Source organism: Gekko japonicus, unplaced genomic scaffold (genome assembly GCF_001447785.1).
Source record: "Gekko japonicus isolate JY-2015 unplaced genomic scaffold, Gekko_japonicus_V1.1 scaffold2829, whole genome shotgun sequence".
Lineage (NCBI taxonomy): Eukaryota > Metazoa > Chordata > Lepidosauria > Squamata > Gekkonidae > Gekko > Gekko japonicus.
The window spans coordinates 63991-80391 of record NW_015165909.1 but is presented as its reverse complement, the minus strand read 5'-3'; the positions used below and the strand labels follow the sequence as shown (position 1 = coordinate 80391).

Sequence of the window (16401 nt, the reverse complement as noted above, 5' to 3'; positions counted from 1 at the left end):
GCACAAGTGCCGGTCCTCACACTACAAAGGACCCCGTCAGCATCCATAGGCAAGATTAATCTGAAAGTATCTACAAAAATAGGACAAGCAGGTGTGTCGGATACCTCGGGTACTGGCTTTGTCCTCAGTTTTGTCAGCTAGCTGCCATGTTTTGCATGCTTCCTTCTCCGACCCTGGCGCTACGGCGCATGCTTCACAGCTTGCTCGCTGCTCTGCACGCTTGCCGTAAACAGCGATAGGGAGACTGTGAGAACCAGTGCTGCCAGACTGAGTTTTCTGTCTGACCTTGGGACGGAGGGAGGACTTGCGTTTCACCGCTGATGTGAATATTTCCGCTCTCATGGGGCGCTGAGGCTCTCCCGCTTATTATGTAACCTCCCACCAGGAGAATTCCCGCGCCCGCGCTCTGATTTAATTTGCTTAGCCATTTGCCTCATCCTGCTATATGTAGGGATGTTTCTGCCCTATTGTCATTCCTAACAATAACCTTGTGGACATGGTAACAGACCTGTAGTCTAATAAAGCATAACGCTTCCCTGGAAATGTGTGTGGAGATTTACTTGCTGTTGAACCTGGCATAAATTGTTAGGAATCACTTTTCCTCCATCGGGCCAAGTCTCTCCTGAGCGAGATGAGTGGTCCCGGTGGGGCAGGGGTGCCTATCCCGACAACCACGGCGGTGCCTACCCCAACAACCATGGCGGTGTCTACCCCAACCACAACATCACCGGCGGCTCCCATTCCAACGACTGTGGGAACGGGGGCGCCTGTGGTGACGGGGAGCCCAGGATGGCCGGTATCCACGGATGGAGGGGCCACCCCTAGGTCGGCGGTTTCGTTCATCCCTGTGCATTTGGGGAGTAACCTACCACCACAAAGAGAGGGATTGGGGCCGGCATTTGGGTGACTCCACGCAAACTACCTGGTCGATGCCAGGGAGTAGGAGTCGGGACAGTATCTTTGACCCGCGGTCCAGCTCAGGGAGCTTTGGAATGACCCCGGGTAGACCCATCCCGTTCCCACCGAGATCATCGGTCGGTCGGGACATGGATTGGAGACTGGATATTTTGGAACTGGACTGTCGCACTATAATGCGAGACATGGGACAATTGCTCCACAACCTTCCGGGGATAGTGGCCCGGGCGGTCCAGACCCAACTGGCCGTCCCACAAGTTCCACCGAGAATCATCGGTCGGTCGGGACATGGATTGGAGACTGGATATTTTGGAACTGGACTGTCACACTATAATGCGAGACATGGGACAATTGCTCCACAACCTTCCGGGGATAGTGGCCCGGTCGGTCCAGACCCAACTGGCCGTCCCACAAGTTCCACCGAGAATCCCGTGCTGGGCCCAGAATCTGGTCAGCCGGTCCTGCAGCCGGCTCCACCGCCGCCTCCCCCCTCCTCCTCCACCCCCGCTACCACCGCTGCCGCCGGGGCAGCCGCAGCCCCCAGCACAGCTGGTGGGTCCCGCCACCGGCAATGCCACGACCCAAGGACTTACTTGATGTTACTTTCAATGGCGACCCGGAGAACCTCTCCTTCTTTATCGTACGGGTGATGAAGTTTGTCGAGCGCTGAGCTCACCTGTTCCCCAACGAGGAGAATCAAGTGGATGTCATCGCTTCCCGCCTGCGGGGTGCAGCGACTAGCTGGTATGTGGGGCTCCACAACCTGGAGAGCCCTCCACACTTTCAAACAAGGCAAGTTGTCCGTTATGGAATACTCAACCAAGTTTAACGGCAAGTGGCCAAAATCCGGGACTGGACCGACCCAGTGTTCGCACAGCAGTACCGGATGGGCCTGAATGCAGACATTCGAAACTCAGCAGCATGGATGCAGGAGGCGGAGAGCGCCAAGAGCATGCAGCTGGATAACGCGGTAGTGGCCGGGAGAACCCTGGAACCTCCCCCACCCCAAGGCAAAGGCCACCCCACAGTTGCCATCGGTCAGAGAGCAACGGAAGAAACGGGCTGTGACTCAGATGTGGGAAGCGTGGCCATTTCGCAGCTAGCTGTCCCTTGGGGGAGGGCAGAGGAGCGACGGGGAAAGAAGGTGACAAGCGCCGGAGCGACTTTCTTCCCAGAAAAGGAACGGCGAAAGCTAGAAGCCCCTAGCACCTTGCGGGGCCCTGCAAGCCAAGGTAGATGTGTTGGGAACGAGGGGGGGGGGGGGGGGGGGAGATGGAACCGGCGGGAAAAGGCCAGGTCCTGCAGTAAGTGGCGCTGAGCAGCAGGACCCAACAACGGAGGTGCCTAAAGTGGTGAGCAGCTACCCACCCCTCTTTTTCGTGACTGTGATTATTGTGAACCCCACTATGGGTATGCATATTAGGGTCCAGGGCCTCATCGACTCAGGGTGCGGGTGAGATTTAATCAACCCCTCCTTGTTCGCCAGCCTGGATGCGGACATGGTCCGGTTAGCCGAGCCTTTAGTCTTCACCCAAATGGACGGGTCCCCGATGAAAGAGCCCTGTAAATATGAGACTGTACCGTTACGCATGGGGGGCAGGGGACCATTGGGAGGAAATTAGCTCATTTGAGAATCTTAAATAAGCCACTGTTGTGAAAGAGAGAAGAATTTAACAGCTGCCTCCTGACTTTCATTTTCAGCAGGGTTGCAAAAATGAAAGCTTTAAGAGATTTTCCGAATATATATATACAAATTACTGCAAATATTGATTTAAACTAATGACACAGAGATAAAAGCTTTATATCCTCTATATCTTACTGCCACTCATATGAACTATCCAGTCCTCTGGGGGAATGCACTTGTTGGGATGCTCTGACCTTCAAAGATGCTTATGTTTTAATCCTCTTTCAGTTGTGCTCTTTTTTTTGCTCTTTTTCACATGCCCACATAATCTCTTCACTGTGTAAACACTGCCCCCTTGTGTTCAATCTGCAACACAAGTTCCAACACATCTCTCTTTGTATCTTCTCCTTTCCCACTACCATCTCCTCTCCTCTTTGCTCAAAACACCCTGCAGTGAATTTGCTATATCTGATGCAAAACTCAATATACCCTGTCAGAAACACTGTGCCCTGTGTGATGCCTAGGCAGGTTTTGTCCTGCAATCGCAGGCAGGAAAGCTGCACAGTGCAGCTCTGGGAGCAAAAGCAAATGGCAGGTTCCCCATCTCTTTCTTCCTCTCCCTGGGAACCACCGGGCTGGCCTCTTGACGGCTCAACATTTTGGTACATTGGCTCTGATCTGATTGTATCTTCTGGACCAAAATATGAAGACTTGATATTGTAATATTATTCAGGACATCTATACAAGGCGATACTCTATGAGGCCTCACCAATATTCTCAGGCCTTGTTGTAACTATTGTAACTATTAACTATAAAACTCCTTTTTTTGGTCCTACATTGATTAACTTATTGTCTAATTATTGTCTCATGGAGCCTATATGTACACATATTGCTTGACCACTGAAGAAGGCCACTTTGGCCGAAACACGTCTGGTCGCAATAGGTCCTACTTGTGTGTTTTGTACACTTTTATTCTGTATTGAGGCTATAATCAGGCCCATAATTGTTTTTAACTAATTGATAATAAATACATGTATTTTTGACAATATTTCAGTTATAGTTTTTAGTTATTGGCCCCCTACTTTGTATGCAACTAACCTTTCAGGTACTTGATTCATTTGTTTGGGCTAATTCCCCCCCTTTCCCCCCTTTCTCTTTTGAATACCAGGCTGCAGCGACAGAATAGAAATTTGCAGTCCAAACAGGGTCAGCCCAAGTTTTTCGGCACCCAAGGCAAACTATGACTTTCCCCTTCCCATGCAATAGAGAGAAAGTAGGAAGTTAAGAATTAACTTTTTAAAAAATTACGCATGCAAAACAAATGATGTAAAAATAAAAACCATCAGGGCAGCCACAGAAGACCAGACTCTGTGCCAGCTTATGCCAAGCTTACTTTCAAGCCACCACCGCAGAATGGCTGCCTGTTGTGAGCAGGGCCAGTCTGCCTGTTGGGGTTAGGGTGTTGCCAAAGACAACAGGAAACCCTTAGCGTACAAGTATAGCCACAAATAACACCCACCAAGGGAAGGCTATCAACAATTCACAACTATATATGATCAAAAGTGTATATTACATTCATTAAAGTGCAAAGATGGGTTAGTGGTCATAACCCAACAGAATGTATAAACACAAATCCAACAGATTGCTCATAACAATTAAGCATTGTCTACAAAAAGAATGTAGGCTCCTCTAGTAGTTCTGTACATACATAGTGTCCATAGACCTCCAAACAGAAAGTAACTGCGGCAGAAGACGCCCACTGTGGAAAGAATAACAGCCGTACATCTCTCCCAGGTATAAATTAAGATGTTTCAATGGTCTTCAACAAAATAACATAGGCTTCAAATAACTTTGAAGTTATTGAGCTGTGCCTATGTTATTTTGGAAATCGGGTTCTGTTTTACCAGCCACTGTTGAAGACTTTCCTGTCTGCCCATTTATTTTGGCACTTCACTGGGTGCGGTCAGATGGCGTGCTGGGAGCGGTTTAAATTGCTCCAGTCCCGATGCGTTTTTTTTTTAACCTGGAGAATTGCAATCACACTCACCTCCTTGTTCTGGATCGCTGCGCAGCCACATCGCTCCCCGCCATCCACACGTGGGAGTGTGCGTTGGTGTCCCCCCCCCTCAGTTTGGGCATGCGCACAGGCAGCCATCTGTAGAATTAAAATTTGCGTGCGTGCGCAGAACAGCAAATTCCACTTCACCACAACTGCTGTAACATTTCCCTTTAAACTTTAAAGGAACACTTCCCTTTAAACTTTAAAGGAACACTTCCCTTTAAACTTTTACCCCGAAACTGGCCTCCGTGAGATCCCGAACTTGTCTAACCAACAAAACGAAAGGGAAACGGCTTATTGCCTAGCTGTTATTTCCCATCCTGTTTATCTTCTCTGTTATTGAAAAACGGGGGGGGGGAGAGAAAGCGCGACCCCCAACTTGCCGTGCTGATCCTAAGGAACTGGGCAGGGGCAAGGCTAGCTTGTGGTGCCCAGTGCCCCCCCCCCGGGCGTGTTTCTGGGAGGTCTCCAGGCCCCACTGGGAGGTTGGTTTTTGCCCTGAGGGGGCGCGAGCGCCACAAGCTAGCCCCGCCTAGGGCGCAGAAACACCTCGAGCCGGCCCTGGATCCATGCTATGGTCACCTCGAGACTAGACTACTGAAACGCTCTCTACATGGGGCTGCCCTTGTCACAGATTCGAAGGCTACAGCTAGTGCAGAATGCTGCAGCCAGGCTTTTGATGGATCTCCCCAGGTGGGAGCACATCCAGCCTGTCCTGAGGACACTGCACTGGCTGCCAATAGCATACCAAATCTGCTTCAAGGTGCTGGTTCTTACCTTTAAAGTCCTATATGGCCAGGATACGACATACCTGAGGGGCTGCCTTTCCCCGCATATACCCCAGAGAGCACTTCGATCAGGGTCTCAAAATCAACTCACCCTCCCTGGCCCTAAGGATGCCAGGCTGGCGACAACCAGGGCCTAGGCTTTTTTGATGGCGGTCTCTTTCTTTCTTTCTTTCTTTCTTTCTCTCTCTCCTCCCCGTCTAAAGTTAAATGTATTCTCCAAGCCCTTCCCCACTGGCCAGCTGGCTTGTTGAAAGCATTTGTTTCTTTAAATCCCTTCTCCAAGCCAAGCTGGCTGGTGTGGGGGCGTGGGGGGGTTGAGAACACATTTAAAGATGCTTTCGATCTACCTCTCCTTCACCCCTCCCCATTTATTTGATTTCTTTCCACCCCTCTCTCTTTTCCCCCTTCCTTCCTCCTACCCCCATCTATTTGCTTTCTTTCCCTCTCTTTCTTTTCCCTTTTTTCTCCCTTCCTTCCTTTCTCTCTTCTTTCCCTCCTCTCCTTCCCTCCCATCTATTTGATTTCTTTGTTTTTCTCTCTCTCTTTCCCCTTCCTTCCTCCCTCCCCATCTATTTGCTTTGTTTCTCTCTCTCTTTTTCTCCACTTTTCATTCTTTCTTTCCACCTCTCTCTCTCTGACAAATAAATATCATTATCAATATACCCCTTTTGTGTTTTTTGCAGTCTCTTTTAATGTTAATAAAAAGCAAATGTGCATATTTTTCAATAAAAACGTGTCTGTGATATTTGTTCATGTCTTGCAGCTCTCAAACATCTGACGTTTATTTTAAGTGGTTCTTACATTAAGCAAGTTTGGCCACCCCCTGATATAAATACATATATTCCATACATTCTTATATAGTATCAAAAATTCCAAATAATGTTCCAAAAACCACACTACAATTGGTGAATTCAGATCAAAGTTATAAAGCCAATAAGGTGCATAATGCCATAAAGAAATAATAGGAATGCTTGTTAAGCCTCATTATAAATTATTCTTCACAAGGAAATTACTGGAGACTGGTAATGTGATAAATGTAAATGTTCTTCAAATATCTTGATAACTTTCAAGGGCACCGCCATTTGGTTCTCCAGTGGAGCCTGCCAGCCTTTACCGTCAGTTTCTCACACAGTTTTCTCAAGGCAGAACAAGGTCCTGCATATCCATATTAAACCACATCACACAACAAACATCCACAAATTTTCGTGAAACAAATTCTTACAGGTACATAATTCAAGTCTTCCAAGATTCAAAGATTGCTTCTAAGTGGTGGTCGGAGATTTCCTGGGATTACATCTCTAAGCGGCAGAGATCAGTTCACCAGGAGAAAATGGCTGTTTTGGAAGGTGGGTTTCTATGGCATTGTACCCCACCCCCAATATGCAGCTGGCAACCCTATGCTGTGCTGGAAAAGATTTTCTGCCTCTGGATTTTTATCCTCTCCATTTGGTGTTTGTGGATCAGCTTTGTCTGGTCATTTCTATTGAAAGTGAAGGACTTTGTGCTGTCTCTTCGCCTCAGACTTCAGAGGATTGTAAGAGAGATAAATAGGCAGGACTCTGATCGTCCCTTTTCGACTGCACTGATACTATCCTTTTGATGTGTAGATTGCTACACTCAGGGAATCTTCCTTCTTTCTGGTCTGACACCTTCTCTCCACACTATGCCAGCCTTCTCCGTCTTGGCGCCATGAGAGCAGGACATGCTTCCTGCATCTCTATCCATCCTAGCTAGTTAGACTAGATTAGAATCCTATCTCTACTCTATCCTGTTTAGGATGGAGTTACTTACAATAAAGGACTCATAGTAGTTTGCAAAGATAAAGAGGCTCCATGTGTAACTTTGTTTCTTGTAAGCACACACTAACCAGATAGACTCCGCTGCGTTATGTGCCTTGTAAAGGTAAAGGTAAAGGTTCCCTTGCTCGAAAGCCAGTCGAGTCCGACTCTAGGGTTGCGGTGCTCATCTCCGTTTCAAAGCCGAAGAGCCAGCGCTGTCCGAAGACGTTTCCGTGGTCATGTGGCCGGCATGACTAAACACCAAGGCGCACGGAATGCTGTTACCTTCCCACCAAAATGGTACCTATTTATCTACTTGCAATTTCTTGCTTTCGAACTGCTAGGTTGACAGGATATGTGCCTTGAGCACTCTGCTAACCAAATAATCCTTTAATTTCTGATTGAATTCATTTTTTATTTAGATTCTCACAAGCACTGCATTGGCAGTCTGTTTTAGTTTGGTGGGGCCATAATTCAACACACAGTCAAGAACGTTTAGGCCTGCTGAGATCCATAGGCTTAAGCTTGCTTAGATCTCTATTAAAAGTGCAGAGTCTGTGTCAGTTGGCCCTCACTCATTGTTTTAACCAGGGGTCATTTCCTACGGGAGCGCACAGGAGCGGAGCTCTGGCAGTTAGGAGCCCAGGGGATGGGCACATGCAACAAGCCCCGCCCCCTGCTCCCAGCAGCCCTCAGTTGGGCCACAAGGCGCAAGAAGCAGCCAGGTAAGTTGCAGAGCCCCCCCCCCCAGCCTGCCTTCAGGTACAAGCTCTCCTTCCTTTGTGAGGGCAGATCTGTGCATTCCCCCCCCCCCATAGCTAAACATCCAAAACAGTCCAGTGGCACCTTTAGGACCAAGTTTTATTCAGGTACAAGCTCTCCCTCCTTTGTGAGGACAGATCTGCATGTTCCCCCTGCCAAAAAAAAGCTAGCAATCCAAAACAGTCCAGTGGAGCCTGAGTGGTGGGTGTTGCCTTCTGACACAGTTCTGGTGATGTCGGGGGTGTGTGGCATATGCAAATAAGTTATGCTAATAAGTTATGCTAATGAGCTCCTGCACCTCTTTTTCTACAAAATGACCCTTGGTTTTAACCATGAGAACAGGGATGAGGTCTACCAGCTTTAAACAGATGTAGAAGGAATGAAAGTGGGAGCAAAGGAGTGAGCTATGAGCAGCAATGCTATGCTCTTGGGAGGATAAGGAACCAGGATCTTGTCTTCCCTGACATTGAAAAACGGCCAGATAACTGTTGATGTATATTGAAAACTTTGTTGGTGATTAACTGGCTGGTTTGTAATTTTGGATTCTCAGGACTTTTGTATACTGTTTTGCAGTTAATTGTACATGTTATAAGTTATACTTGATCTTAATAAACATTTTTTTAAAAAAACGGCCAGATAATAGCTTCCACTGCCTGTTCTTCCTCTCCTTCCTCCTTGTACGTGGCTGGCACACAGAGAGAGAAAACATCTGCTGAAAATAACACAAATGAAGGATGCTAATTTAGCATGTGCACTGACTGCATCCATACAGTTAATATTCATAAATAAATTACATTGTATGTAAATTATACTGCCTGGGTCTGTAGGGCTTTGGTATGGCAACTCTATTCACTAAAGAAGCCAACCGGCAGGTGCCAGAAAGCGGCAGCCACCCATCTGTGTAGTTTGATATGCAAATGACAGCAGATGCAGCCCCTTGCATGCCTGAAAACAGTTTATTTTTCCATTTAGATATTGCAATTCACTTACCCGTCAAGAATTTTGAACAGAAGTCTGCCTTGAAATTATGTTTTGAGAAATAATCATACTGAGCATTTATAACGCACATTTCTAGTGTTCTAAGTGCATTGTCTTAGTAATCCTTACAGTGACCCTTGAAGCAGGTTAACTATATTACCCCAGATGGCAAAGGCCCATCCTAGTGAGTTCAAGGATGGGGCGAGATTGAACCAGGGACTTCCTATCTCAGTCATAGACTTCTCAACTCTACATCCTCAGATGACTCGACTGACAAGAGATCTATTAATAAGGAGATACATCTCAGATAATACAGAATTTTATTGATTTATTAAATTGGATTTGCTAGGCCGCCCTTCCCGGCAAGCAGGGCTCAGAGCAGTGTACAACACAGGAAAATACAATAAGTAATTTGATTCAAAACCAACATTAAAAATTACCTAAAAACATGTCAATAAATAAAACAATACACATTCTAAGATGGCAGAAAAAAGAAATCCAGCTCTCCAGCCTCCTGGGGGGAGGGGTTACGAGGGATGGGAGGAGTGTGTGAAAGCGCCAGGTGGCATCATACAGGCCCGTCGCTGTATAACCAAAGAGCTGGGGTGCACAGGGGTTGTGGGAGGCTTGGAGATTTTCCTGATTTCCTGTTTTGAATCTGTTGATTCAGTATGCATGCCACTTGGCCCTTCATGCTTCTATTAACCTAGGCATAGCGGGTGATTTTTGAATCTATACAAATCTGTCATGCTGACACTAGAGCCCGCTCACTGATTGTGCTAGCTAAGGGACGAACAACATGTCACACTTTTCCTGGTCCATGCCCATGTCTGGCTATCAGAAAAGGTCTGGGGGTTGCATGCTTGGAACGTGGTTCCCAGGCTTGTGGGCCTAGTGATGCCAGCCTCCAGGGTGGGGCCTGAGGATCCCCTGGAATCACGGCTCATCTCCATACTACAGAGATCGGTTCCCCTGGAGAATACTGATGCTCTGGAGGGTGAACTCCATGGCACTGCACCCCTCTGAGGTCCCCGTCCTCCATCCCCAAATCTCCAGGAGGTTCCTAACGTGGATCTGGCAACCCTAAACACACACACCCATCCCCTGATGGTGGCCCCGGGGTGCCTGGCAGCACTAATGGACCACACAAGTCAGCTTCCTTGCAGCAAACGGCTGCTTTGAAGGGTGGATTCTATGGCATTATACCCGACTGAACTCCCTTCCTTGCCCAACCCTCCCCCCAGGAATTTCCCAACTAGGAGTTGGCAACCCAGTATAATGTATTGGGCACTGACACCCCTGGGAATTGATTTCCAAGCGCAGAAGTCCGAGATCTTGTCCTCCAACTATGCCTGGAGTCAGACCTGGGGAAATCATACAGTGTAGTTAGGCCTTGAGTGTTGCTGGACCGCAGGAGGAAGGCTGTTCAAGTTCCATAGCATTCATTTGCTTTGATCCTCCTTAAAACCTTGTGCTGGTATACACCTAATCATCAAAATTCTTCCCAAAAAAGTATAAGCAATCATCACGTCTGCAGCTTGGTCTCTGTTTTGACTGCAGCTCCTGAAGGGAGAATGGGGTGACCGCCCGTCTCCAAAAATGTGAACTCAGGGGGGGGCTCCCACTCTGCCTGTAGGGAGACAACACCTGCCCTTCCATGCCTACAGCAATTACTCTTGGTGGTACTTCCTGCTAGGCACAGAGGTACATTTGTCTCATTTTCCAGGCCCAAGCAAGATGGAGCTTGTACTTTGGCTGTGAACACCTGGAGATTATAATTCACGAGGGAGGTGATTCGGGAGCCTGAGGGTTCCTGGCAGGCTGTAACACAGCCTGTCTGTAGCACAACAGAAACAACATATTCTTGAATCCACTGAAAGCTCCTTGGTGGCTTTTTATCTACACTGATCTGTTTACCTCTCATTATCATCTTACCTGGGGTTGCTAATTTTTGATTTAGGAAAACTGGCAGCATAGAGCACCAAGTGAGTGCCTTTGCCTTGAGGGAAACAAGGGTTTAATTTTCAAAGAAAGAACCTAACAGGAAGTAACTCCAAGCATGAGCAGAATGCCTTCCTTTGATGAAGAAAACCAGCTCCTGTCTCAACACCATCCAATGAAAGAGGATATAAAAAGTAGGAAAATATATAAAGTGCCACTCAGGGAGCCTTCAAATGCAACACCTAGTGATGCAAAATTTCTGTTCCATAAGATTTGGTCCTGAAAGCGGAATTTTCAGCAAGTGCAGCTTCTCCCGTCATTTGCGATGCCACAATGGTTGTATAAACTGAACATGGTGGAACTGATAATTCCTGAAGGTATACTAATTCCCTTTATGTGTAATGGCTAGTAGAAATATAAGAGCCATTTTTACTTAGGAGGATAGTAAATTGTACAAGAGCTAAATTCCCAGCTAGCTTCAGGTTCTCTGGTTGGCCGTGGGAAAATTATCGACAGTGCTCATTTTTCAGAATCTGAAATCTGCTCTGGCAATCCTTTCCTCTTAAACACCTTCGCCCTTAATGACAAGGGCTGGCGAAGGTGAAACATTTTAAACAAACTCCTGATTATTTTAATTAATTATTGCATCACGCATTCCAGGACTCAGTTCTGGTCCTGAAACCAGACTCCAAGATCAAACCCTGGTGAACTCCAGCACAAGGTGAGCCTTGATTATCTGTCAGTCCCACTTCCCCTTTTGCAAGCAGGGAATTCCAGTGACCCAACTTGTGAGGATGAACCATGGACATGTTGCTTTCCATACTGAGTCCTTTGGAAGTGGACTGTAAACAGCCTGGAAATAAAAATGTCAGCCAAGCTTGGGTTCTGGCACACAGAGGGTTGTTAAGTATGAAAGATAAAACTTTTCTTTAGCTCAAGAGAGAACTTAATTTGGGTTCATTTGGCATGACACCTGAATTCTATGTAGATATTCATTTCAATTTTCTAAAATGTAGATAACTGCCAACTTCAGGCACTTGTAATGTGTCCCTGGTCTGTCATCCTGCAGTAATAATATACTGTAATTAACATAGCTTAAAATTATACTTGTTAAGGACGGGCAACTCTCTCTGCTTCAGTTTTGCCACACTGGAAAAGGATACACATTGCTCTTCTCTTTCACACAGTTGTTCCCTCTCTGTACCACAGGTCCTTTTCATAGATCAACAGCATTGCAACAACAAAAGAGTTTTGTGGAGTGGTGAGAGGGTCAAACTAGGGTGTGGGAGACCCAGGTTTGAATCCCCACCCTGCCATGGCAGCTCACTGAATGACCTTGGGCCAGTCAAACACTCTCAGACTAAGCTACCTCGCAGGGTTACTGTGAGGATAAAATGGAGGAGAGGAGAAGGGGGTAAGCGGGTTTGGGTCCCCACTGGGGAGAAAGGTGGGGTGTATCTCTCAGACCCCAGAGGAACCACTCTTCACGCAATATTCCTTAATAAGGTTTATTGGTACGATTTGGACTTCTGGTAAGAACTAACAAGCAATAGCAGCACAGGGTTGGTAATTGGGGAATGGGTTCCACCCCCTCAGTCATAAGTCACACATGCACAGGCTTACTACAGTTCATGAAAGAATATACGACCTAAATAGCCACGTCTCAAGTCTCAAGTCTTATTGCTCCTGTGAGGGGGTAGCTCCTGTATGGGGGTAGCTACAAGCGGCGCCTCCACACAACACCAGACACTCATTCTCACACTCCCCCCCCTCAGGAATGTCAGGGAGGACTGATAAGGTAACAAGCAATGTGCACAGCGGGCCTGGTTTACAAAAGCGAAAGTAAGCGTTAGCAATACAAGGCAATAAAGTCACAAGCATTGATCAAGAAAGGGGTCCGATCCTGACAGTAACTGAAGTAAATAAATGAAAAATAAACTTCTGCAGACTAGAGTCCAGTCTTCTAGATATTCAGGATCTGTTGTATACCCAGGGAAGACCGCGCACGTAGTCACGTCCGCCCGTGGCCATGTGAAGGACCCAAGCTTCGCCTCCAAATACAATAGCCCAAACGGATCCTCCCGTGCACCTATCAGGAGGCTGGGGTCCTAGAAGGGATCTATGGGAACTAGGGTGCACTGTAAACAACCTATCACGGGTGTGGGTGTGGTGGGGTTCATGGATATAAGCCAGCTTGTGGCCGGGCTAAATCATCTCAAGATCTGCATGTAACTTAATAAAGTATGAGCTGTAATCACTCCTCAACGCATCAGCCTCAGTACTGTATAGGATCTCTTCTGATTGTACCTAGGGCTCCTCTGGGAAGTGGCTTTTGCAATCCTCGGGGCTTGCTGAACCTTGGAGGCTGTTTCAGCAATTGTTTGGGGTTCCACAACTCAGGGATGCTTGCCTCAGTCGCATAAATGCCTTGGAGAGAAAGGCCTGCTGAAGTGGCTTGTTGGCTGATTCGTGTTCTAGGGTGATGCTATCAAGAGCATTCCAATCTACCCTGGCTGCCCATGGCAGATGTCAGTTGTAAACCACTGGAAGCAAAGAGGAAACAACAAAAGTGAAAGGACAACAGGGTCCTTGTCTTGTCTGTGTCCCCTACTCTTTCTATGCTACTCTGCATACAATGAAGCAGAGATGGAAGAAAAAAAAAATTTTTGTGGTATTTTTGCATTTGTGTCTGTGTGCGCGCGCATGCACCTACGCCTGGAAGCCATGGCGACTTCTGGCAACTCCTACTGGGGCATGGAGGACATTCAGAGAAGTGGCTTGACAGCCTGCCTCTGCCTCCCAGCCCTGGTATTCTTTGGAGGTCTTCCATCTAAATACTTGCCAGGGCCCGCCCTGCTTAGCATTTTAATTCACCTTGGGCTGTAAAAAGCTTGATCCGACCGCATCTGTGCTAATCACTGCAACAGAGTTTCAAAAATAGCTGTAGCCCCAATCCCTGTACTAGTTGGTATTGTGAAGCCTTTTTGCCCTCACATCCTGTTCACAGCTGTCATTGCTGGAAGACTATCCGGAAGCAATTTCACAGTGAAACTTATTTAACAATGAGAGTGCATTTTGGAATCCCATGAAACAAATTCCAGGGTGGGTGGGTGCCAGTTTGAATATCAGAGGTCAGATCTAATCAAATTCAGATCAAGATTTTAGAGTTGGCAGATGTCTGCTTAAATTGGTATTTGACTAGACTGAGGAAATATACTCTTTACCTTCAGTAGGCTTTGCCCACTGTTAGAGTTCAGAGACTCTGCATAAGCAACCAAAGAGCTTGTCCAGCTCATGTGGACTGGAAATTCCCACTGTAGATTCTCTGTAGTTATCTCATATAGCTTTAAACGCTGTAAAAAAAGTGTTGATCAAAGGCAGCAAGAGAATTATTTCAAAATGGGAACTGCGTGGAAGCAAGAATGTGAACCCTAATTAAGCACCTCATAGAAGAATAGATATATGAAGCGCGGCAGCTTTGCCTTGCAGCCGTCTGCGCAGGCCAATGAACAGGTGGCTGCTCACACGCAGCCTAACAGTTCGGGTCTACTCTGAATCCTACTCAGGTCTCTGCAGTGGGGCTTACTCACAGGAAAGTGTATTCACAATCGTGCTGTATGTCTGAACTTGCCCATACATCCCTGTATGGCGCAGAGCTGCAACTCTGCAAACAGAAGAATGTCCTTTTTTAAAGACACTGCTTTTTAACTTGTTCATTAATGATTTGGAGATGGGAGTAAGCAGTGAAGTGGCTAAATTTGCTGATGATACGAAGTTGTTCAGGGTGGTGAAAACCAGTGAGGATTGTGAGGCAATCCAAAGGGATCTGTCAAGGATGGGCAAGTGGGTGTCAACAGGGCAAATGGGGTTCAATGTGGCCAAGTGCAAGGTGATGCACATTGGAGCAAAAAATCCTAAATATAAATACACATTGATGGGGTCTGAACTGGCAGAGACTGAGCAAGAGAGAGATCTTGGAGTTGTAGTGGATAACTCACTGAAAATGTCGAGACAGTGTGTGACTGCAATAAAGAAGGCCAATGCTATGCTGGGGATTATTAGGAAGGGTATTGAAAACAGATCAGCCAATATTATAATGCCCCTATATAAATCAATGGTGAGACCTCATTTGGAATACTGTGTGCAGTTCTAACTGGTCACCACACCTTAAAAAGGATATTATAGCATTGGAAAAAGTGCAGAAAAGGGCAACTTGAATGATAAAAGGGTCGGAACACTTTCCCTATGAGGAAAGGTTAAAGCGCTTAGGGCTCTTTAGCTTGGAGAAACGACGACTGAGGGGTGACATGATTGAGGTTTATAAGATTATGCATGGGAAAGAGCAGGTAGAGAAAGAGGTACTTTTCTCCCTTTCTCACCATACAAGATCTCCTGGGCACTCCATGAAATTGCTGAGCGGTCGGGTTAGAACAGATAAAAGGAAGTACTTCTTCACCCAAAGAGTGATTAACACATGGAATTCACTGCCACAGGAAGTGGTGGCAGCTACAAGCATGGACGGCTTCAAAAGGGAATTAGATAAGCATATGGAGCAGAGGTCCATCAGTGGCTATTAGCCACAAGGTATAGCTAGGGGCTCTGGGGCAAGTGATGCTCTGTCTTCTTGGTGCTTGGGGGGGGGGTCAACAGTGGGAGGGCTTCTAATGTCCTGGCCCCACTGCTGGACCTCCTGATGGCACTGGTATTTCTGGCCACTGTGTGACACAGAGTGTTGGACTGGATGGGCCTTTGGCCTGATCCAACATTGGCGTCTCTTATGATCTTAATGTGTAAATGTTCGCTCCCTTTCTCACAATGTACTTTTCTTCCTTTCTCACAATGCAAGAACTCGTGGGCACTCCATGAAACTGCAGAGCGGTCGGGTTAGAACGGATAAGAGGAAGTACTTCTTCACCCAAAGAGTGATTAACACTTGGAATTCACTGCCACAGGAAGTGGTGGCGGCTACAAGCATGGACGGCTTCAAAAGGGAATTAGATAAGCATATGGAGCAGAGGTCCATCAGTGGCTATTAGCCACAAGGTATAGCTAGGGGCTCTGGGGCAAGGGATGCTCGGTCTTCTTGGTGCTTGGGGGGGGGGTCAACAGTGGGAGGGCTTCTAATGTCCTGGCCCCACTGCTGGACCTCCTGATGGCCCCGCGGTGTCTCTGGCCCCTGGGTGACCCGGAGAGTGGGCCTGGAGGGGCCACGGGCCTGATCCAACGTGGGCGCCTCTGATGCGAAGAGAGAGGGGCGCGTGTGAGCCCCTTCCTTTGCCGTGGTCCAGCCCCTCTCTCTCCTGCTCCTCCGCTCGGGCGGCTTTCCTTCGCGTCTCCCTCCCGCCTTCGCTCAGCCTTCTCTCCCTCTCCCTCCCTCCCTCCCTCCCGGCCCCGCCTGGTTCCCGGGCTGATCCCCGCCTCCCCCTGCGGCGTCGCGGCGGCGGCGGCTAGTGGAGCGCTAGGCCGGCGGGGCGGGTGGGGAGAGGCGTTTTAGGACCCAGCGGCGCGAGGGGCGGGCGGACGGGCGCCGCCGATCCCATGTGCGCCGGGGCCCCC

At 47.7% G+C, this 16401-nt stretch overlaps 1 protein-coding gene across 1 annotated transcript in view; it reads left to right on the top strand.

Annotated features, from left to right (window-relative positions):
• The first annotated feature begins 1801 nt into the window (after positions 1–1801).
• The window catches only part of TMEM132A (transmembrane protein 132A), a 50749-nt gene continuing 36149 nt past the window's right edge, over positions 1802–16401 (top strand). The window contains exon 1 of the mRNA XM_015411383.1: positions 1802–2147. Coding sequence (XP_015266869.1) covers positions 1802–2147 — 346 coding nt within the window. The remainder of the gene's footprint in view (positions 2148–16401) is intronic.